This window comes from Rhinolophus hipposideros, assembly GCF_964194185.1.
Source record: "Rhinolophus hipposideros genome assembly, chromosome: 22".
Taxonomy (NCBI): Eukaryota; Metazoa; Chordata; class Mammalia; order Chiroptera; family Rhinolophidae; genus Rhinolophus; species Rhinolophus hipposideros.
Window position 1 is genome coordinate 40,368,583 of NC_138068.1, and position 24,918 is coordinate 40,393,500.

General features: G+C 37.8%; 1 protein-coding gene across 2 annotated transcripts in view; it reads left to right on the forward strand.

The window, feature by feature from the left end:
* Nucleotides 1–24,918, forward strand: part of CFAP61 (cilia and flagella associated protein 61) — a 325,115-nt gene that overhangs the window by 242,367 nt on the left and 57,830 nt on the right. The window contains exons 23-26 of one of the 2 annotated variants that reach the window (XM_081034409.1): nt 3,025–3,069; nt 11,685–12,012; nt 13,707–13,798; nt 21,685–21,890. In XM_081034409.1, the coding sequence (XP_080890535.1) occupies nt 3,025–3,069; nt 11,685–12,012; nt 13,707–13,798; nt 21,685–21,890 (671 nt within the window). The remainder of the gene's footprint in view (nt 1–3,024; nt 3,070–11,684; nt 12,013–13,706; nt 13,799–21,684; nt 21,891–24,918) is intronic. The other variant, XM_081034410.1, reaches the window with a different exon arrangement.

Below are 24,918 nucleotides of genomic sequence, written 5' to 3' on the forward strand. Positions count from 1 at the left end.
GCCACCCAATTTGCGTTACTTTGTTACAACAGGCCTAGGAAACTGAAACAGATGATGTCACAAGTATATGCACCTGCTAAAACTAGAATTTATATAACTGGAAGTATACATTATACACTATTTTATGTTTGGAATCTTTCACTCAGCATAATGATATTGAGATTCATTTAAAACATTCCATGTGTCATTAATAGTTCATTCCTTTCTATTGCCGCATAGTATTCCATTGTATGGATACACCACAATTTGTTCATTCACTTGATATGCATATTCCTGTACACATCTTTGTGTAAACGTACAGAAGGCACCAAAAAAATGTACACACATTTTAAGAAAGGAAAACTGTCTTAAAATTGTAATACTCAATATATACCTATAACAAAAGATGAATACAAGTCACGTTTGCCTTCTGCAGTTACAAGAGGTGCTCAAAGGGGTTACCATCAGCGTCCAGACACTTCTGATTACGGCAAACTACTGCTTGAGCAACGTTGACCAAAGTGTCCACTTATATACATTTTTTTTTGTATCCCTGGTATATTTTCATTTCTCTTAGTCAATTACCTAAAGAATTGCCAGGTCATATGGTAAGTGTATGTTTACCTTTTTAAGAAGCTGCCATATTGCTTTCTAAAGTGACTATCATTTAATGTTTCCACCAGCAATGTGTAAGAGTTCAGTTCCACATTCTTGTTAGCATTTGGTTTGTCAGTCTTTCTAATTTTAGCCATTCTAGTGGATATGATATGATGTGAGTATGACATCATTGTGTTTTTAATTTGATATTTCCTGATTCATGATGTCAGGCATCTTTTCACGTGCTTATTGGCCATTGGTATATCTTCTTTTGTGTAGTATTTGAGCTATTATAACTGGGTTTTTAAAATTTTGTTTCCCACCTAATCATTGCTAGTATGTAAAATGCAATTGATTTTGTATATAAACATTGTAAACAGAAACATTGCCAAATTCACTTATTCTAGTAGTTGCTTCTTAGATATATAAACATACCATCTGCAAATGGGAACAGCTTTACTTCTTCTGTCCAATATTTATACTTTTTATTTCATTTTCTTGCTTTATTCTACTGGCTAGGACCTCCAGTGCAATGTTCAATAAAAGTGGCAAAAGTGGACATCCTTACCTTGTTCCATATCTCGAAAGAAAACTTTCAGGCTTTCACTATTAAATATGAAGTTAACTGTGGAGTTTTTTCTTTGGTGCCTTTTACCAAATTGAGGAAGTTACTTTTCATTCCTAGTTTGTTCAGAAGATTTATCATGAATAACTGTTGAATTTTGTCAAGTGAATTTCCTACATTTATTAAAAAGATTATATTTTTGTCTTCTTAATTCTATGGACAATGTACATTTGATTTTCAAAATTCTCAGCCAGTCTTATGAGGTCAGACAATTAAGTTCACGAACTCATCCTTGAAAAAGTGGTACACACCTCATTGCTGAAACTCACTATGGTCACCTTTGAAGGACTCCCCTTGTGAAGCTGTGCATTGACACCAGCACCTAGTCCACCCTTCAAAGCAATTTTGGAACTCATTTTCTGGAAAGACCATCAGAGCTGTCATTGTATTACCCTTGATGTTCTGAATGTTATTAAAATGTCTTCCCTTCAATATTTCCTTAATTTTCGGGTAAAGAAAGAAGTCATTGGGGCCAGATCAGGTGACTAGGGAGGGTGTTCCAATACAGTTATTTGCTCACTGGCTAAAAGCTCCCTCACAGACAGTGTGCCCTGTGAGCTGGTACATTGTTGTGATGCGAGACCCATGAATTGTCGGAGAAAAGTTCAGGTCGTTTTCATCTAACTTTGTCACGCAGGCTTTTCAGCACTTCCAAATAGTAAACTTGGTTAACTGTTTGTCCAGTTGGTACAAATTCATAATGAATAATCCTTCTGATATCAACAAAGGTTAGCAACATCATTTTCAGTCTTGATTTGGACTGACAGACTTTTTTGGTCGTGGAGAATTGGCTAACTTCCATTGTGCATTTTGACGCTTTGTTTTAGGTCCTATTGGTACACCCATGTTTCATCACCAATGATAATATGCCCAAAACATTTTCTTGCCTCTCCAAAAGGTCTTGGAAAACTTCAAGTTTCTTTGTTCATTAGTGAACTCCTTCGGGACCATTTTTGCGTGTACCTTTCTCATGCCGAGATTTCCAGTTAAGATTTTCCTAACTGTTTCCCTATCAATGTTTACTTGGTCTGTTATACTTCTCACAGTCAGCTGATGATTTTGATGCACAATTTGACAAATTTTGCAATGCTTTCATCAGTTCTGTTCATTACTGGCCACCCTGACCTCTCTTCATGAGTGACGTGTTCTCTCCCTTCAGAAAAACGTTTAATCCATTTGTACACTGCCGTTTTCTTCATGACATTATCTCCATAAACTTGGATTAACATGTCCCCGCTTTCACTTCCACTCTTACCAAGTTTAACAAGAAATTTAATGTTTGTTCGTTGCTCTAATTCAATCTTAGACATTCTTGAGACAGCACATAAAACATGCAACAATAATGAATGCCACTCAGCAAGATACCGCCACATGTTAACACGAACACAGCTGTGAGACACTGATATACTAAGATTACCATGCATGGTGGCAAGTTTGAGAACTTAATTGGCAGACCTGGTACGTTTCTGGAATAAACCCTAGTCAGTCATGATGTATTATCCTTCTATATACTGTTTAATTTGATTTGCTAATATGTTTTAAGAACTTTTGAAACTATTTTGCAACAATATTTGTAAGGGATATTGATCTATAATTTTCTGTTTTTGTTTTTGTTTTAATGTTCTTCTAAGTGTTTGGTATTTGGGCCATGCTAGGCTCATAAAATAATTTAGACAGTGTTGCCTCCTCCTGTATTTTCTGGAAAAGTTTGTGTAAGATAGGTACTATTTCTTCCTTGAAAATTTGATAAATAGTGAAACCATCTGGGCCTAGAGTTTATATTGAAGGAAGGTTTGTGACAATGAATTCAATTTCTTTACTAGATACATGGCTGTTCAGATTTTCTGCTTCTCTGTATGTCGCTGTTGGTAAGTTGTATTTTTTAAGAAATGTGTCCACTTCATTTAAGTTGATCAAATTTATTGCCATTAACTTCTTCATATATTCATATATAATCTATTTGAAGTCCACGACCTATAGTAATAAACCCTCTTTCATTTCTTACATTGGTGAATTGTTCTCTCTCTCGCTCATTCTCTGTCTAGCTAGATATTTGTCAGTTCTATTGATTTTTTTCAAAGAACCAGCTTTTTAAGTTTGTTAATTTTCTCTGTTCTCTTTCATTGATTTCTGCTATTAACAATTATTTTCTTTCTTCTGTTTGCTTTGGATTTACTTTGCCCTACTTTATATAGTTCCTTAAGAACTTTAGTTCATTGATTTATAGTAAGTATTTAAAGCTATACATTTTCTTCTATTTAGCTGCATCCCATAAATTTTAATATATTGAATTTTCATTATCATTTAGTTCAAAATATTTTCTAATCTCCCTTGTGATTTCTTCTTTGACTCTTAGATTATTTAGAAATGTGTTATTCCTAGATATCATTTTTTGTATTGATTTCTAATTTAATGCCATTGTGTTCAGAGACATATATTCTTTATGATTTCGATCTTTTAAGATTTACTCAAACTTGTTTTATGTTCCAGCATATAGATTATCTTTGTGGATATATAAAGAATATGTAGTCTGTAGTTTTGGGGTGTCGTGTTCTATAAATAACAGTTAGTTCAATGAGGTTGATAATGACATTTGAAAATTATATGTCTTTACTGATGTTTTTTGTCTAGTTCTATCAATTGCTGAAAGAGGGATATCAAAAGCTCTTACTATTATTGTGGAAGTTTCTGTTTCTTCCTTTAATTCTGTTAATTTTCACTTTATCTTTTTTTGATGGACTGTTATTAAGCACATGAGCAATTATAATTTTTACAAGGTGCGATCAAAATATATGGTGAATGTTTAAATTTTAAAAAATTATTACAATAAAAGACACATTGCCATTAATTCCCCTCAAAAGATTCCCCCTCACTTTGAACACACTTATCCCATCGTTCTTGCCACTTTCTGAAGCAGTTCTGGAAGTCCTCTTTCATGAGTGTCTTTACTTCATTCTCCATCGTGACAACACTCCATGTCACACATCACTTCTGGTATGGTGGCAATTTCTGTCAAATAAAAACATTACAGTGTGTCCTCATCCACCTTTTTCACTGGATCTGGCATCATGTGACTTCTGGCTCTTCCCCAAAGTCAAAATGACCAAAAATGAAAACGTTTTTAATCGATTCAGGACATCGAGGCAACCACGACGGCACAACTAAAGACACTCACGACAGAGGACTTCCAGAACTGATTCAGAAAGTGGCAAGAATGATGGAATAAGTGTGTTCAAAGTGAGAGGGAGTATTTTGAAGGGGATTAATGGCAATGTGTCTTTTACTGTAATACATTTTTTTATTTAAATATTCATTGTATTTTTTGATCACACCTCATATATCATCTTCATGCATTTTGCCATTTAACATTATGAAATGTCCATATTTATCTTTGATAATGTCTCTGTACTAAAGTCTACTTTATCTGATATCCTTCTTATGTTTACTGTTTGCATGGTGTATTTTTTCATCCACTTACTTTCTACTTACCTGTGTCTTTAAATCTAAAATGTGTCTCTTCTAGGTATCATAAAGTAAAATCTATTAGTATTTTTATTGCTGCATAAAAATTTAGCACAAACTTAGCAGCCTGAAACAATATCCATTTGTTAGCTCATAGTTCTGCAGGTCAGACGTCATGGTGTGGCTGGCTTCTCTGCTCAGGTAATCTCAAGGCTAAAATCAAGGTGTTCTCCCAGGCTGCACTCTATCTGGATCTCTGAGTTGTGGTAGAATTTAGTTTTTTGTACCTGAGGACTGAGGTCTCTGTCTCTTTGTTGGCTCAATGCTTACAGGCCATCCACATTCCTTGCCACATGGCTCCTTCCATCTTCAAAAGAACAACAGAGAATCTCCATCATGTCAAATTTCCCTCACACTTTGAATCTCAGTCTTCAGGAAAAGCCTGGGCTTTTCTGAATAGGTCACTTCTACTGAGCATAATCTCCCTTTCTTAAAGTCAGCTGTGCCTTATAACATCATCTAATCAAGTGATTATCTCATCATATTCACAGTTCACACCACACTCAAAAGGAGAGGTGGGAATCTTGGGGACCAGCTTAGAATTCCACCTACCATATGCTTTTTTTTATCCTTTCTGACCATCTCTGCATCTTCATTGAAGTGTTTAGACCACTAATATTTAATGTAATTATTCATATGGTTAGATTCAGGTCTACCGTTTTATTATTTGCTTACTGTTTGTATTTTCTACTGTTTGTTATTCTGTTCCCCCTTGCCTACTTTTAAAAAGCATTTTTTTATATTCAAGCATTTTTTTATATTCTATGTCAATTGGTTTTAGAGCTATATCTTATTTTTTAGTGGTTGCTCTATAGATTACAATATACATCAGCAATCTTTTACACTCTAGTTAGAGTTAATATTGTACCATTTCACATAAAATATCAAAGGCTTGCCACCATACAGGTCCCTTCTCCCCACTCCATGGACATCCTGTTTTGTTATATTCATCATGTGTATATACCTACACACATTCAAAAACCAACAAGACAGTATTGTAGTTTTTGTTTTAGACAGTTATATATATTTTAGACACTTAAGAAGAAAAATAGACTTTTATATTAACCCAGATATTTTCCAATTTTTATTGCTCTTTCTTCATTTCTGAAAATCCAAGTTTCCCTCTGATTTAATTTCCCTTCAGCCTGAAGAACTTTGTGCAGCATGTACAAATAATTGCAGACCTGCTGGCAACAGATTGCCTAGTTTTCCTCTATCTGAAAATATCTTTATTTTGGCCTTCATTATTGAATAATAATTCCACTGGCTATAGAATCATGGGCTGACAGGGATTTTTTTTTCCTTTTTCAGTACTTTGAAGATGTTTCTTCATCTTCCGACAACCATGAGTTTTGATTTTTTAAAATCTACAGTCATTCAAATTGTTCCCATGTACGCAGGATGTAATTTTCCCCGGATGCTTTCAAGATTTTCTCTTTATCTTTGGTTTTCAGCAATTTCTTGCTGTGGAGATTCTCAAAGTGTGGTTTGAGGTGTTTATGTCTCAAAGCATGGTTTTCTTGAATTTATCTTTTTTGGGGTTCATTGAGCTCCCTGAATCTATACATTCATGACTTTCACTAAATTTTAGCAAGTTTGTGGTCATTATTTCTTGCCTCATTCTTCCCTCCTTCTGGGACTCCAATTACATATTTGTTACACTTTTTTGTTGTTGTATCATGAAGTTCTAAGGCTCTGTCCTTTTATTCCAATCTCTTTTGTTCCTCTCTCTCTGTTCTTCAAATTGGGTAATTTCTATTGATATAGCTTCTAGTTCACTGACTCTTTCCTTTATAACCTCCATTCTTCTATCAGTGTATAAAGTGAGTACAGTTCACCCTCTTAGAAAAGCTGCAAAGATAAAGGAAATTACCCTCATGTTAGTCATTGCTCCAAGTTTTTATTGCCCTACACAATCTACCTGTTTTTAAATAATCATCAGATTCTTCAGGTAATAGTTTTGTATTTTGACATTATTATATATTATTGTAACATATATAATATTATATTGTGCATTGTAATATTTTGTATTTTAATTATATCAATGACAGGATTAGTCTGAGGAGGTTATACCACCATACCAGAAGTAGAGCACTCTTGAAGTTAGTGTTATGTCCCCACATCAACGCCTTGCAGCATCCTGCCTGGTAATAGTGCCTTCTGGGCTCCTCGCAGATGGTCCAGCTTCCGACCAGGTTAGGCTCCACGTACACTGGCTCTCGAGGTAGTATCTTCCTTTTCTACACAGCATTCATTACAGTCTAAAATCCTCTGCTTATCTGTGAGATGATTTCCTTGGCATTCATCTCTCCAATTAGATTGTAAACTCCATGTTTATTTCACCAAGATATGCTTAGAGCCTTGCATAGGAAATGTTTGTCTACCCATAGCTAACATCATACTCAACGATGGAAAGCTGAAAGCTTTTTTTCTAAGATCAGGAACCAGACAAGGATGTCCATTGTTGCCACTTTTATTCAACATAATATTGGAAGTCCTAGACAGAGACATCAAGCAAGAAAAAGAAAGAAAAATTATCCAAATTGGAAAGGAAAAAGTAAAACTGTCACTATTTATAGATGACATGATATTTTGTATAGAAAACCCTAAAGACTCCATGAAAAAATTGTTCGAACTAATAAATGAATTCAGTAAAGTTACAGGATACAAAATCAATACACAAAAATCTGTTATATTCCTTTACACTAAAACAACTATCAGAAACTATCAGAAAGAGAAATTAGGAGAACAGTTTTACAGTTGAATCAAAACGAATAAAATAATTAGGAATAAATTTAACCAAGAAGATAAAAGATTTGAATATTCAAAACTGTAAGACATTAATAAAAGAAATTGAAGAAGACACAAATAAATGAAAAGATATTCTATGCTCATGGATTGGAAGAATTAATGTTGTTCAAATATCCATGTTAGCCAAAGCAATATACAGATTCAATGCAATCTCTATCAAAATTCCAATGATTGTTTTCACAGAAAGAGAACAAACAGTACTAAAATTTGTATAGAACCACAAATAGCCAAAGCGATCGCGAGAAAGTAGAAAAAAGATGTAGGTATTGCAATTCCTTTTTTCAAACTATATTACAAAGTTATTGTAATTGAAACAGAATGGTATTGGAATGAAAACAGACACATAGATCAATGGAACAGAATAGAGAGGCCAGAAATAAATCCACACATAAATGGTCAATTAATTTGTGGCAAAGACGCCAAGAATATATAATGGGAATGGGACAGTCTCTTCAATAAATGGTGTTGGGAAAATTGGACAGCCACATGCAAGAGGATGAAACTGGACCACTATCTTATACCATACACATAAATTTATTCAAAATGGATTAAAGACTTGCATGTAAGACCTGAAATCATAAAACTCCTAAAAGAAAACAAAGGCAGTAAGTTTTTTGACATAGGTCTTGGCCATCATTGTTTGAATCTGACATCAAAAACAAAAGCAACAAAAGCAAAAATAAACAAGTGAGTCTACATCAAACTAAAGTGCTTCTGCACAGCAAAGAAAACCATCAACAAAATGAAAAGGCAACCTACTGAATGGGAGAAAATAATTGCAAATTATATATGTCTAATAAGGAGCTAATCTCTAAAGTATATAAAGAACTCCTACAACTAAATAGCAAAAAGAAAAAAGTGCAGAAAATCTGAATAAACATTTTTCCAAAGAAGACACATAGATGGCCAACGGGTACATGAAAAGATGTTCAATATCACTAATCATAAGGGAATGAAAAATAAAAAATCACAATGAGACATCACTTCACACCTGTTAGAATGGCTATTATCAAAAAGACAAGAAATAACAAGTGTTGGTGAAGATGTAGAGAAAAGGGAACCTTTGTGCACTGTTGATGGGAATGTAAATTGGTTCAGCCACTATGGAAAACAGTATGGAGTTTCCTCTAAAAATTAAAAAGAGAACTACCATATGATCTAGCAATTCCACTTCTGGGTATTTATCTGAAGAAAACAAAAAACATTAATTTGAAAAGATATAGGCACCCCTATGTTTATTGCAGCATTATTTACGGTAGCCAAGATACAGAAACAACCTCAGTGTGTTCATCAATGGATGAATAATAAAGAAATTGTGAGATACAGACACACAAACATATGCACACACTCACGCACATCTGTGTGTATATATATATATATACATATATATGTATATATATGTATATATATATATTTGTGTATAGCTTAATATAAAAAATTATTCAGCCATAAAAACAATGAAATCTTGCTATTTGTGACAACATGGATGGACTTTGGGAGCATTTTTCTAAGTGAAATAAGTCAGATAGAGAAAGATAAACATGGTATGATCTCTCTTGTATGTGGCATCTTGAAAAAGATAAAACAAGCTCATAGATACAGAGAACAGACTGGTGGTTGCAAGAGGCGGGGAGTAGGAGTGGGAGAAAGGAGTGAACTCTTCGTTTGTTTTTTAGCTGAAATAGAATACAGTAGTACCTCGGTTTTCGAATGTCTCATTGACAAACATTTTGGTTTATGAATGCCATAAACCCAGAAGTAAATGCTTCTGTTTTCGAACACGCCTCAGAAGTTGAACATGTCACACGGTTTCCCCTGAGTGCAAGATCCTGAGGCCGAGCTGTCGGCTGTTTTCGAACATTTCAGAACTCGTGGATTACATTAGAAAACCGAGGTACTACTGTAAAAAAATTGTTTAAAGAAGTGTTTGTCAGAATGCGTGATGAATGAGGTTTATCTGATCACTGACTCTCGATCTGTTAACCAGGGACTTTTGTTCTCCTTAATCAGAATTATAAATATAAGTAGTCTTAAATATTTGTTCAGAACATCAACGTGGCCAGATGTTTCTACTTCATATTCTATCCAACGTGTGATATTCGGTTGGCATTACAGGAGCCCATGAATTGTATTTGAGAGATCTTAGATCCCATGAACAGTGTTAGATTTGCTTTTCCATCTAGTCCACAGCCTCCTATGAAATCCCAAATGTAGGCAAATTGTGAATGCCTACACCAAAACAGTATACAATAATACTATTGCAATACTAGTAATCTTTAAAACCCAGGAAAACGAGAATTAGCAGATTTAATGTGCTACTTAACAAAAAATAGGTTTAATTAGGGAAAAAACTGGGTAGGTAGAAGAATCTTTGTGCAGATGGTGAAGGGGACTTTGAACATTTTCAGGGGCTCAAGAAGTTGATGGTACTGTTTGTTTGTTTTTTTAAAATGTATAATTTCAATTCAAATGAAATGGCTTTCCATATTTTTATGAGTGGGAAACTTATTTTTATATATATGGGAAAGGAGTATAGGAGAGAAAAAAGAGGAGTAAGGGAGACAGAAAGATTCAGAATCAGAAAGAGACTCACAGAAGTATAGTTTTCTGTGGTCTCTGAATAAGTAGTATGAAACATAAAATTTTTTAAAAGAATCAAAGGAAAGAAGCTACCTGGGATGGGAGCATTGGAATGGGGTTACATAGCGAGTGAACAGAAACAGAGAAAGGGAAGAAGAACCTGTTGGCTCCCTGGGGGAGAACAGAGGACATCACAGAGATGACAGACTGAGTTCATCACTGTCCAATAGAACTTTCTGCGATGATGGAAACAGTCTGTATCTGCACTGACCACCAATATGGCAACAACTAACCACCTGTAGCTTTTGAGTATTTGAAATAGGCTGCTACAACTCAGGATCCAGATTTTCAATTTTGTTTAATTTTAATTAATTTAAATGTAAGTTATGCATGACTAGTCACTACCACAGGATCATTCATGCACTGTTCATGGGTGTGGGGAAGGGATACAGAAGGGGGTACCTCTGGCCCAGAAGAACCGATTTTTGTACAAAGTGGGGCAAATGAGGTGGATAAAGCAGGCGTGTAAAGGAAGCAGGGAGGTGGCCATGATGAGGATCCATATCATTTTTAGCATGCTTTTAATAAGGTGGCAAACTATATTTAGGTAAAAATTCAAACTATCGAACTTAACTACTTCAACAACAAATGAAAACTTGGATTGCTTTAATGACTTTTAATATCAACATAGAAGAAGGTGTTCAGACGAGCATGAGAAAGCATTGAAATTCAGGCAGAGGGTGGGGGAGGCATACAGATCACTTGTAAGAAGGATGCAGAGGGCTTTGTGACCCTTCCGTGGCACAGTATCTGGCACATAGTAGGTACCCTGCAAATATTTATTTAATGACTGTGTGAGGTACCACAGCAGGAAGCAATAAGGAAGGAGTCCAGACATGGAACACGCTGAGGCTGATGGGGCTCTCATCCTCTCTGGGGCATCTTGCAAGGACAGGCTTTGGGGATTTAAAAGGCCAAGATTGGGGCAATCTGAAGACTCAAGATTAGATGAGGTGACCCCAAGAATGAACGTAGAGAGACCTAAGTGGCAGACACAGGAAGAGGAAGATGGGAGGAGGCTGAGATACAGCTATTCAAAATGTAGGCGAATGAGGGGAAGTGATATCGCTATGAATGTAAACCTCCTTGTGGGGAAAAAATATTTCCTTTTGTGGTAGATATTCATCATATGGCATCCTTCTCTCCACTGGACGTCTAGATTGAGTGATTTTTTAAAAAAAGGTAACACTGGATGATCTTAATTTGTTCTTTCTACCAAAGAGAAGTGTCTCCCTCTCTCTCTCCTTCTCCCTCTCCTCCATCTCGCCCCCATCTCTCTCTCTCTCTCTCTCTCTCTCTCTCTCTCTCTCTCTCTCTCTCTCTCTCTCTCTCTCTCTCACACACACACACACACACACACACACACACACACACAGCATTATGATAAACTTTTAGGAGATTTAGATTTTTGTGTGTGTGCTCCAAATAATAAAATGCCCTGGAGACTGTTCACACTTTTGGGAAGGGAAAGAGTGATAACTGAATAATAATGAGGTTGTTCATTTTGTAGCTATTCTTCAGCTTCTGTGAGAAAAATGTGGATTATGAAACATTTAAAGCGATCAATGATGCATGTCTTGTGTATGATGGTCGACTCGTGATTGATGTGAACTTCCACACCAACGACATAGCCATCAGAGCTGCCGGCTCCCTTACCAAATTCTCCAATAGATATTATTCAAATGAGTGGAGTCACAGTAGCTTCAGTTCCAAAGAAATTGGTTTCCAGCTGGCAGCAGCCATGCTCAATCTCTTTGATCCGACCCTTGAGCCTGTGACAGAGCCTCCAGCTGATCTCGACCGACTCATCCCCATGTACAAGGGAGCTAAGATCCAAGGTGTGTAGTAGGGCCCCTTCTTCCCTCTGATAAAGCCAACAGTTAGTGGGTCAGTTCTCAGTACAGCCTGTCATGTTTCTCTTGGGCTTACTGAGGAGATTCCTCTGTCCCTCGGTGGGTTTGCAGAGACAGAGGAGGGCTCCCTCTCATTTTTTAAGCATTTATTTTGGACCTGGCAATATTATTATTATTATATCATTTGCATTTTGAGTATTTATGATGGAGTATATCATAACTGTGGTCCCATTTTACATATAAACAAACAGACTCGGATACGATCAGTAACTTACCCAGAGGTCACTCGCAACTGGTCACAGTGGTGCGATGCCCTGACAGCTTACCAAACCTGCATTCTCATTATAAGTTCAGACGTGAAGAGACCCTTCCAAGCGTCCCAGGTCTTAGTCAGCTATCTGGATGGATGAGCGAAACCATTTCCAGCTGTAATACAGTTCACATCCATCCACTAAGCAACTTACCAAACCTGCATTCTCATTATAAGTTCAGACGTGAAGAGACCCTTCCAAGCGTCCCAGGTCTTAGTCAGCTATCTGGCTGGATGAGCGAAACCATTTCCAGCTGTAATACAGTTCACATCCATCCACTAAGCAACTTACCAAACCTGCATTCTCATTATAAGTTCAGACGTGAAGAGACCCTTCCAAGCGTCCCAGGTCTTAGTCAGCTATCTGGCTGGATGAGCGAAACCATTTCCAGCTGTAATACAGTTCACATCCATCCACTAAGCCTTCTTGATCCCTAAAGAGATCGTCATGTGAGTAACACAGGATTTCTTTATGTGTAAGAGGTGAGAGATATCTTTGAAACTTAGTGTCTATGAATGTTGTAGACCTTCTACCAGGAAAATGTACAAACTTACAAAATTGTTTGTTCACTTCCAGGAGGTTGAAAGAGGTTGAGCATTTAAAATAGGCTACTACAGCTCAGGATCTGGATTTTAAATTTTAGACTAACTCCCAAAGCCATCCGTAGACCCCTAAGGTGTCCATGACTAAGCCTGTAAATAGAACATCAGACTAAAGAGACAAAAGCCCTATCTATGTTCCAGTCCTTGTCTTTTTTACCTATCTAAATGGCCTCAGAGAAGTCCTGCTCTGCTTCTCATTCTGGATGATGGCCCTGGGAGAGGAAGAGAAGGGATGGGTGTAGGAGTCCAGAGCTAGGTCAGGCTCGTACTTCTGAGACAAATTAGAAATATTAAAAATTTGATAATGATAGTTTTCTAAAGCATTGAACAAGAAATGTATTGATTTTCCTTATAACATTCACTTTTTAAATATTTTTGTTACACATTGGATAAGTGAAGGGAGATGGGAAAATCACTGCAACATTTAAAGCCTCTAAAGGTCTTGGTCTGTCTTTGGCAGGTGTAGGGTAGAGTGACGGGAGTTATAAGGAATCACAAGATACACAGGATCCATTTGGCACATCTTGGAGCATTGTTGGCTATATTATGGGGTATAATTATGGGGTATAATGGCACATTCACATTGATTTTACTAAGTAAAACCCACTATCCCAGGGAGTTCCTTGCTAATCACTGTACGTTAGGGAAGGTTTGAGTAGCACACACCATTTGTAGGCATCTCCATTTGTCCTGTGGCACAGACATAAGCTCTGTTACCCATCTTAACAACTGAAATAAAATGTGCAAAACTTTCCATTTCCTCTAGGAGGCATTCTTCCTGGGTCTTACCATTATCTGCATATCGCCAAACCTGCTATTCCAACTCCCTTGAAGGTACAAATGGCCCAGCCTGATTTTGTAAGTATTGATCCTGAATTTCATTTTACTTTCAAATATAACACTTTGTTTACAGGGGGGTGAAATTCTCTATTCAGAGTCTTTAGTGGAATGTATTGGTTCATGCATCAGAAGGCCACTGTAGTAGCCGGCCCCAAGATGGCCCTCAGTGACTCCTGCCTTTTGGTATTCATGCTGTTGTATGGTCCCCTCCCACACTGGATAGCCAGTGACCTGTGTAGCCAGAGGGATATTGTGGAAATGACAGTGTATGATTTCCAAGGCTAGGTCATGAAAGATATTACAGCTTCCACCTTGCACCCTCCTGGGTCACTTGCTGCCATGATGTAAGGTCTCCCAGACAACCCTTTGGAGGGGTCCATGTAGTAAGGAATTCAGCATCCCTGCACCAGCCATTAGCCATTTGCCAGGAATGTCAGTGAGCTGTCTTGGAAGTCGGTCCTCCAGACCCAGGGAAGCCTTCAGATGATGCAGCCCCCAACAACATCTTGACTACAAATTTACGAGACCTTGAGTCAGAACACTCCAGCTAAGCTACTCCCAATTCCTAACTCTCAAAAACTGAGGTAATAAAAGTTTATTGTTGTTTTGAGCCACTGATTGATTTTTAATAGTTTTTCTAGAGCAGTTATAGGTTCACAGCAAAATTGAGAGGAAGTTACAGAGATTTCCCATATAATCCTTCCTCCATTCACACGTAGTCTCCCCATTATCAACAGAGTGGTACATTTGTTACAATTGATAAACCTACATTGACACATCATTATCATCCAAAGTCTACAGTTTACATTGCGGATAATTCTTCTTTTTAATTAAAATTTATTGGGGTGACAACAGTTAGTAAATTTACATAGGTTTCAAGTATACAATTCTGTATTACATCATCTATAAATCCCATTGTGTGTTCACCACCCAGAGTCAGTTCTCCTTCCATCACCATATACTTGACCCCCTTTACTCTCATTTCCCACTCCCCTCCCCCCTTACTCTCTGGTAACCACTAAACTATTGTCTGTGTCTATGAGTTTTTGTTTCTTTATTTGTTTGTCTTGTTCCTTTGTTGCTTTTAGTTTTATAGGGGATCACTGTTTTTTTTTTTAACCACAATTACTTTTTTTTTTTAACTTTTAAAATTTATTTTAAGTGTGTTCTTCCAGTACCCGTCAGCTCCAAGTCAAGTAGTTGTTTCAATCTAGTTGTGGAGGGTGCAGCTCACACTGGCCCATGCGGGGATCGAACCTGCAACTCTGGTGTTACGAGCATTGTGCTCTGACCAACTGAGCTAACAGGCCGCCTGAGGGGATCCCTCTTGATGTTGTACATTCTATATGTTGGACAAATGTGTACTGACATGTATCCAGCATTATTATATCATACAGAGTAGCTTCAGTGTCCTAAGAATCCTCTGTGCTCTGCCTATTCAACTCACCATTCCCCTTAACCCCTGGCAACAAGTGATCTTTTTACTGTCTCCATAGTGTTGCCTTGTCCAGAATGTCATGTAGTTGGAATTGTACAGTATATAATCTTTTCAGATTGGCTTCTTTCACTTTGTAGTATGCATTTTTTTCCTCAATGTCTTTTCATGTTGATAGCTCTTTTTTTTTCAGATCTGAGAAGTACCATCTTTCCCCGAAAATAAGACCTAGCCGGACCATCAGCTCTGATGTGTCTTTTGGAGCAAAAATTAATGTAAGACCCAGTCTTATTTTAATATACGACCGGGTATAATATAATATAATATAATACCCAGTCTTATATAATATACGACTGGGTCATATGTTAATTTTTGCTCCAAAAGATGCATTAGAGCTGATGGTCCAGCTAGGTCTTATTTTCTGGGAAACACAGTACTACTTTGTCTGAATTTATTTCTCCATTCTTCTACTGAAGGGACATTGAGCCACTAAGTTTTGAGGTAACTTGTGAAGCATCAATAGATAACTAAAATAACCACCTTTATGGCAACATGGCAAGTAAATTGTGTAAGGTCTGGAATGTCCATGCAGATCCTGTTGGTCTCCTGCCCTCCCTGAATTACACCAGAAGGATCATCCAGGAGATGTAGAAGTATGATGGGGGGACATCCCTGGGGTCAAGGTAATCAAAAAGGACACATGTGGTTGGTCAGTTGGCAAGCTCCTCAAATAAGATTCTCTACAGATGGTCCCAAACTAGTGTTTGTTGTCAGCTGGGGGTTTTCTTTCTGATGTGTCATGTTTGCTTTTTTTTTTTTTTTTTTTGTCAGTGAGGCAGACACTGGAAGTTGCCAACGTAACTTCAGTTCCCATTTTCTTACCTGAATATTTTGGCATATCAATGATATGACCAACTTAAACACTTTTTTCAGATTTTCTTGAGAATGGGGTCAGCCTCTAACAGGTTCTGGTCAATGAGACGTAAGTGGAAGCTTTGGAAAATTCCTCAAAAGGGGGGCAGACTCAAATTGTATAGATTAATGGCCTTTGGCCCTTCTCCCTTGAGGAAATCAGACTCCCAGCTCTTTCCTGTACTTCCCATGGACTTTGAACAAGTCCTCTGCATTTCTGGGATTATTAGAGATCATATATAAAGTAACACTGCCTTTTACGGAAAAAAACAGGTGACTAATCACTGGTGGATGTTATTGTTAATTGTAGTTCTAAATAAATAATGAAATCTGGTTCTTCCAGGGAAAGAACTGTGTTTAAAATTTATTTCCTTTGGGCCTCTCCCAGATACTTTTAGGTATGTATTGTCTATGTGGTCTGACGCAAAATTTTCTTACAAATAAAGAAAGGATTATAGCAAATGATGTTCCAGTGTCTATTGCTTCATAAAAAAAACTTAGCAGTATGAAGTGGCCACTTGATTCTGCTCAGATTCTGGGGGTCAGGACTTCAGACAGGGCACAATGGGAAGGGCTTGTCACTGCTCCACAGTGTCTGGAGCCTCTACTCAGAAGACTAGAAGGTTAGGGGTGACGTAATGGTTGGATCCTCTGAAGGCTTGTTATTCACTTGAGCTGGGATGACTCAAACACAGGGAGTGCTGACCAGAGCATCATACCTGGGCTGTCTGTGTGGCCTGGGCTGCCTCACAGTATGGCAGCCTCAGATTAGTCAAGCTTTTACTGTGACAGCGCAGGGCTGAGTGCAAATATCCTCACTAGCAAGTTGGAAGCTGCATTGCTTTTCATGACCCAGCCTCAAAAGTCACACAGTGTTACTTCCCTCACACCCTCAGTTGGAGCAGTCATAGCCCACCAGGATTCAAGGAGAGGGGACATAGAGGTCATCTTTCAATGGAAAGAGTGTTAAGGTCATATTGTAGAAGAGTGTGTGGGACGGCAGATATTGTCGTGGCCGTCTTTGAAGAATGCAGTTTGCGACTGATAAGGTGAGGCATTCGATGAACAGGATGAAGCCCAGATGATGTGTTCAGGGGCTGAGCACTGGGGTCATTGTAGATAAATAACTGGAGCCAAATATGTTCAAGAGCTAGAAAATACTGGACTTGATTTCAGACAGAGGCAGATTCTTCAAGGGCACTGTGTGATTTCCTACATGCAGTCTCCTGTATTTCTGAATAAAGCCAGAGGAGGAGCCAAAAGGGATTTTTAGATAATGAGACTTTTAGTAAGAATGCAACTTTAATAGATTCTTTGGCTGGTGCTATGACAGTATTTGAACAGGACCCCTGACTTTAATTAACCATTCTGCCAGGTGGGCCTCCTTTTTAATTAGTACAGAAGATCTAAACAGATTTTTTTTTCCATTTTATTCTCCAAGGGGGAAAAATGTAGGATAATTCCATGGCAAGCTTTTGGGGTTGTAATTAATTTGATTAAGTAAAATTGTTGCCAAAATGGTCAGGCAGTCACCTAAATGTAGCCAGTTGATCAGGATGGAGCTCACTGAACAATATTTCACTAGAGAAACTAAATTACTATTCTTAGAATAAATGTAGTACAGATGAATCTTATCAGGCTGTTATACCACTCATAAATTGGAACATTTAAGTAAGAAGTTACTTTAGTAATTCATGAGCTCTCTGAGAGGTAACCTGACAAAAGGGAGAAAGGAGACCCCAAGTCGTCTACATAATAAACTAATTTACATATTCCACTCCACATGCTTTGTTAGCTTACACACCACAGAGTAAAGAAATTTGTCACAACAAATTCTGCTTTGGATACCATTAAATTTAAAATTGTGTGTTCATCATGAGAGCTGGGAACTTGATTTCTTGCATACCAACTTTGATTAATCCTGTGTCTTTCATTTGGCATGAAGTCCAGGGCCATTTTCCAATCTTTGTCAAAATCATAATGAACTTGAAGGATAATTGTATTCAAGAAAAAGGGAAGGAAAAAGAAACACACCAGATCAAATATATGGTGATGGAAGGAGAACTGACTCTGGGTGGTGAACACACAATGGGATTTATAGATGATGTAATACAGAATTGTACACCTGAAATCTATGTAAATTTACTAACAATTGTCACCCCGATAAATTTAATTTTTTTAAAAAAAAGAGAGAAACACACCAGAATGAGTTACTCCAATAAAATCTTAAATTCAAGATCCAGATTTCCTAACAATTTACTTATATACTTAAAAGGAAGAAACTAGACACATTCTACAGAATTGGAAAATGTATGAAATCGTCCTCACTACCCCAGAATCCCTCATGGGATGGCAGGGTCGGAAGCTGCCTTAACTCATTAGTGGAGTGATTTTCCGGGAGGAGAGGCAGACTGCATTCTGCACTTCTCTGGATTTTCCTGATCTGTCAGCACCTGCATAGGAATGACCTAAATAATTTAGACAGGTATGCCGACCCTACAAGGGTCATCTACGTCTGAGCAGCCTATCTGGAGGAGCATTGTCTTTAAGGTCAATGCAAAATATTTTGATGCATTGCAAATTCCCAGAATGTTTCCCCCAATTATGTTAACACAGTGCCAAAGCTCACTAAATGGACACAATTGCTTCTATAGTTATGATTAGCTATCATAGCACAAGTCATTTCTTTCTCTACCGTGTTGCTGCTTTCTGCGTTCTTTAAGCCCTCACAGCTATAATGTGCTAAAACATACGGAAGCAATCCAAAGATTATAATTCAATTTTTAAATTGAAAAATAAGACCAATGCCTCCCCTCCCCCCCCAACAAACAGATCCATGACAAGAAGTTATTAAAAATGGTGCTGACGACACCACCCTTTTGGAACAGGCTGACATCAGAAAGCACATGTGCTCAGACTCCCTGCTTTCAGCCAGCAACCTGCCAGGGCTCCATGTCACGGTGTCCCAATTCTTGAGGTTCTCAGCCTTGGCCAAATCATCCCCCCTAAACACAGGATCCTTGTGAGCAGAAGGTGGAGTATTTAGTGAAACTCTGCCAAGTCAAGATTTTCTCAGCCACATGGGCAGATGTCAAAGTGTGCTCCTTGATGCCTGGGTTCCCTTCCTTAATCACTCAGGATAAAGAAATATGAAACAGGAGAAGAAGGGTGGGCCAAGATCTTGCTCTCCAGTGAGCCCTGAAGAAACCTGGTGCTAAAACTATGCCAGAGCTGTTGACAGTGCCCCTCTCCTGGACCCCCTGCCACCCTACCACAAAGATGAGAGGGTGGCCCTCCGCACACACTCACTCACCTTTTCCACCAGGCATCCCTATTGCAAAGGGGCCTCCCACATCTGGGGTCTGAGATTAAGCTTAAAGCTGCTGGTGCCTAACTCAAAGGGTCTTTAAAGTCTTGTATTTCACCTTAGAAATGCCTGTGACGAGTACATTCTTTATTCTCATAGATCTGTGCGTATTTAATTCAGAAATAGTATTTGCTATGATGGGCTACTAAGTAAAGTTGATGACAGGGATCATTCTGTGATGTCAAGTGCCCCAGCCCAGCTGTGCCTCAGTCTGAGCAGTCAAGACTTAAAGTAAACAGACTGTAATGAAAAAAATAATCCATGGGGTAATCTAGGACTAGAGAAAAACTTGTGGCAAGAGCAAAAGGTGAAGGGGTGATTGGATAAGGAGATCAGACAGTCTGCAGCCTGTGGCTCAAACTGTTTTTTTCCAAACTCTTCTCCTAACAAGTCCCACCCTTCCACACTAGACTCTCCCTTCTTCCCTCCCTTCCTTCCTTCCTTCCTCCCTCCTTCCTTCCCTCTCTCCCTCCCTTCCTTCCTTCCCCCTTGCTTCTGTTTTCTATTTCATTTCTCTCTCTCAATTTTTTTCCTCTAAAGTTTGGTTCTTTGCCACAGCACAGACAAAGTATTTAAAAACTTTTAGCCATTTAGAAGTGATAGTCATTTTTTTTTTCATTTAAAAACTATAGATAATCAAATGAACAGAAACAACAAAATGACCCAGTCTCCCAACCACAGAAAATAACCATTAACATTTTGTTAAAATGTTGATTTAAAAAAGGAATAATCTGTACATTTTTAAATTGCTTCTATAGTATAAAATAAGCTGTGAACACATTTCCCTGTCGTGAAATACGGTTTACCGATAATTTATATCGGTTGTGTTGTACGCCATTGTGTGATATACCATTGTATTGTTAGGTAATGCTTCACATAATTTTTTTTTCGGATCCCCTTGCAGTGGAGGTGGATTTCCTCTCTGTATCCATCCATCTCTATGGACGATGGACCTCTCGCGCCGCCTCTGAGGTGCCATCCAGCAACCCCTTTCCCAAGCTGTATTTGTTCTCTCTCCCAACCCCAAACACCCTATTTCTCACATACTTGCAGCTGGCCAAGGATTTACCTAACATCACTCCTGTATACCTTACCTTGTGCCTTTATAATTGGCTGACTCCTCAGGGTTTTACCATGTGATATCCAAACACCACCAGTGCTTCAATTTATTTAAAAATCCAGTTAAAATCCATGTGTCCTTGTTTAGACAAAATCTCCAGGGGATGTCCAGGACTAAGTAAATGTTTGGGATCAGTGTAGTCCAACTTGTCTTGGATTTCTAAATGCCACATTCAAGTTCAGAGCAAAAGCTTAAATCTATATGCACTTAGGAAAGATTTATTGAGCGTTACCATGGATTAAGTTCAGATTCTAGGGGTAAAGTGCAGGTTCAACCACTACCCACAAAACCCATGTTTGTCTGCTGTGGGTGCCGGTTTGGTTGTCTGAGCCTGTGGGGAACGTGTCTCTGGTTGGTAGATCAGTAGCTATTTGGGGCTGAAATAGAAAAAGTGGTTGGTTGTGACACGGAATAAAGCGGCATCTTTCCTTGTCGTCTGGGTTTATATGGCCGTTTTAGCCAGTGTCTATGGGACATAAAGCTTTAACAATTCACAAACTAAAAAGTAGCCTGCAGAATGTGTATGTGTATTTCCCATAAACTTGAACCTTCTTCCTGGCAACAGACCTTACCAAACAGCTGTATCTCCCCAAACCCAGCTGTCAGGGAACCTTTTACTTGGTTCCTTTGTTTAAGTACATTTTAAAAAACTGAAATTATTTCTGATCACTTTTGACTACAAAGTTTTTCTCAAAATAGTGCTTTGAAAAACTAAGAAAATTAACAGTCTTAACACACTCACAGAAGGGCATAAACTCAGTTCCACATATTAGCTATGCCAGGTATTGAGTAATAGAGAATTGGCTGTAATCTAGAAACTAATTTAGAAACACAGAACAATGCAATCACAGTTTAAAATATCCTGAGGAACATTTAGTCATTAAGTCCAAGTATGTGGTTTCGGACACACTGCTATCTTCTGTTGAATTTAATCAATAGCTGTTACTTTTATTTGCAACAAACAATAAGATACAAACTGCCTGTTATATTTGGGAAATAAATTGCTATGATAAAGTTCCCAGTGTCCAAAAATGTTTCTAGTGTTGTTCTTCTGACCCATTCTCCTCCAGGGTTCAGAAATAGTAACAGGTAATGCGAACGATGGAACTTACTTCCGAATACATATTAACAAGTATAAAATGGTGGAAGCCATCACATGCCTTTCTAAGGAGCCTTTCCCTGCTTCCAACTATATCCGCTTGTTTGGCCAGCATGAGCAAGTCCTCAACAACCTGTGTGCTCGGTACGAGGACAAGCTGATCACAGATCTGTACAGGTAAGATGGACTGTGCATTTTACTTAGGAGAAATGCAATATATAGTGTCTTGTGAATGAAGGGTGTGTTTTGTGATGCACCGGATAGAAAAAAAACAGGAATCCATGGGAGAAGCTAGAGTGGCAGAGATTTTGTATTAATACCATAGGGAATATCTGACCGCTGGCATGGACCGGAAAGTGGAGAGTCACAGGGGGGAGTACGTGGACTCCAGATGCACTTACACGTAGCTCTTGTGGCCACATACAGGCCTGGGTCCCAGGTGCATCCACGCACCGCCTGCATACCATAGATGGGCCCAGGTGGGATGATCTTTAAGTCCCTTTGATACGGTGCTGCTAAGAACAGTGGTCAGAAGCTAAACAGTAGTTTGGGGAGCAGGATGTGGCAGCACCTAGGCCTGATGGAAAGTCCGCAACCATGGACAGGCTGTTTGTGAGCCTAGCCTTCTTTCACATGGCTAATGCTCAAGCAGGGAAAGGCGGACATCTGTCCAAGGTGTTGTTAAGGGAATTCTGCCCCGGAAGGTTGGTTTGACTAGGTGTTTACATCTCAGTCTTTCAAACCCTACCACACTCTTTTATCCTACAACTCCAGGAAGGCTAGAATTTTAGGGTAGAAAGCTGCTTCTGGATATAGTCTGCTGCTTAGAAAAGTTAGGAGAATTGACCTCTATTCACAAAACAAGATGATGACAGAGTTAGATGAAGGACTTACGTCGTAGAATTCCAGGGTCCTTACCACCCCAGGGGCGACTGCCAGGATAGACGCAGTCTCTCTTCCCTCTTAAAAGGTTTTTAAATTATAGAATACATTATACAAACAAAAAAGTACATAAAACATGTACGTATATTTTAAGGGCTAATAGTGCTAGAAATTTATCTGCCTACCACCTAGGTTAAGAAATAATTCCTTACTTCAGGAAGTAGAAGCCCCTCTCTTATTATACCCCGTCTGTGTCCTTGGGGGTAACCATTATCCTGTAGTTTGGGTTAATCATTCCCTTTTTCTCCTCTAAAGCAGGGATCAGCAAACTTTATAAAGGGTCATACAACTTCTGTGACAACTCCTCAACTCTGCCGTTATTAGTGTGAAAGCAGCCAGGGGCAATACATAAATAAATGAGCTGTGTCCCAATAAAACTTTATTTACCAAAACAGGTGCCAGGACAAACCTTGTTTTAAAAATATGCCACATATACACGATTTCCTAAATAATATATTACTTTGTTTGGCCTTCTTTGAATCAATTCCATGGCTGACTAGGGAAAGTCAACACTGCTTAGCACTTTTGGTAAGGCCCATCATGGTAATGCATGCAGTTGTAGTGCATTTGTTTTCCCTGGTGGATAGTATTTCCTTGTATAATTGTGTCACAGTTCATCTGTTTTCCTATTGATTGATAGATATTTCAATTGTTCCCAGTTTGGTGCCATTACTAACAATGTGGACACACTTCATTTGCAAGACTTTCTCTTCGGTGTAGTATGTGATGCTGAAATGTTCCCTAAAGTAGTTGTATCTATTAGACTCCCCCCAGCAGGGTATGCAAGCACCTCCACAGCTCTGGCAATCTCAGTGCCATTAGACTTTAAAAATTGGCCATTCTGGTAGTGTGTAAAGGTGTCTTCCCATAGTTCTAATTTTCCCTTTCCTGATTAATGATGCAGTTTAGTAGCTTTTCATTTGTTGATGGGCTGTTTGTGGTAGTTTCATGAAATGCCTGTTTATGACCTTTGCCCATGTTTCTTTTCGGTTGTCTTCTTACTAATTCACAAGGATTGTGTGTATATTCTGGATGCATGCTGTGTTGGTTATATATTCTTAATATATCTTCTATTTTGAAGCTGGTCTTTTCACATTATGGTGTCAGTAGATATTCTTAAATTTAACGTAATCTCTTTGTCTTCTTTAGGGTCTCTTGGATATTTTTGTCCCTTTGCTCTTCCAATAATTTTATATAAACTTGTCAAGCTCTGTGAAAAGCCCTGTTGATTTGATTTAAAATGTATTTACTCTTAGATCAATTAGGTGAGAATTGACACCTTTGATATTAAGTCCAATATCGTAGCATACTATATCTTAATTTATTTAGGTCTCTTTAACATCTTTCAATAAAGGTTTGTACTTTTCTCCATAAAGGGCTTGTATAATTTTTGTTTAATATGACCCAAAATGGTTTATATTTTCATTGCTATTGTAAGTATCATTTCTTATTGATTGCTGCTGTATAGTATATAGAAATGCACTAACTTTTTGTATGGTTTTGTATTCTGCAAATTTTCTAAACTCTCTCATTCCTTAATCTACAAATAATTTCCCTGTAGATTTTCTTAAATTTTCCACGTAGAAAAATTGTGCCATCTATAAATAATGACAGTTTTGTTTCTTCTTTTCCAATCTTTCTAACTTTTATTTCTTTTTCTTGTCTTACTACATTGGCTAAGATATGCAGTAAAAGGTAAAATATAAGTAATCAGGGATGGCACCCTTGCTTCATTCTTAATCTTAAAGGGAATGTGTTCATTATTAAATGTATGACATTTGCCATACATACTTTTGTAGACACCCTTTATCAGGTTAAAGTTTCTTCTTCTTATTGGCTTGCTAAGCATTTTTATCATGTATGGATTCTAATTTTTTTTCCAGAAAGACTACTGACTTTCTGAAACCTTTTATATATGGGGATATTTTTCTAATTCTTTCAATTATAATCTATATTTTGATAAAGTATCAAATTCTTTAATCATAGATTTTCTTTCCTCAAAACTTTGTATATTTTACTGCAATATTTATCTAACATAAAGAAAAATACATTTATAAAGTTACTTCATTTGTTCCTTAGCTTGTACGTAGGATTTTATTTATTATTGCTCTCAACCTTACCGAAAATATTTGAGTTAGAGTATCGGTTGTTTGTTAAAGAAAAATTTTACCTGATGGGGAGGGATATGCTAAGAGTCTTTTCTGAACAGAAAATATTTTCACATTTGACCAAATTCAAAAGCCCCAGCTGGTTTGTTTTCCCT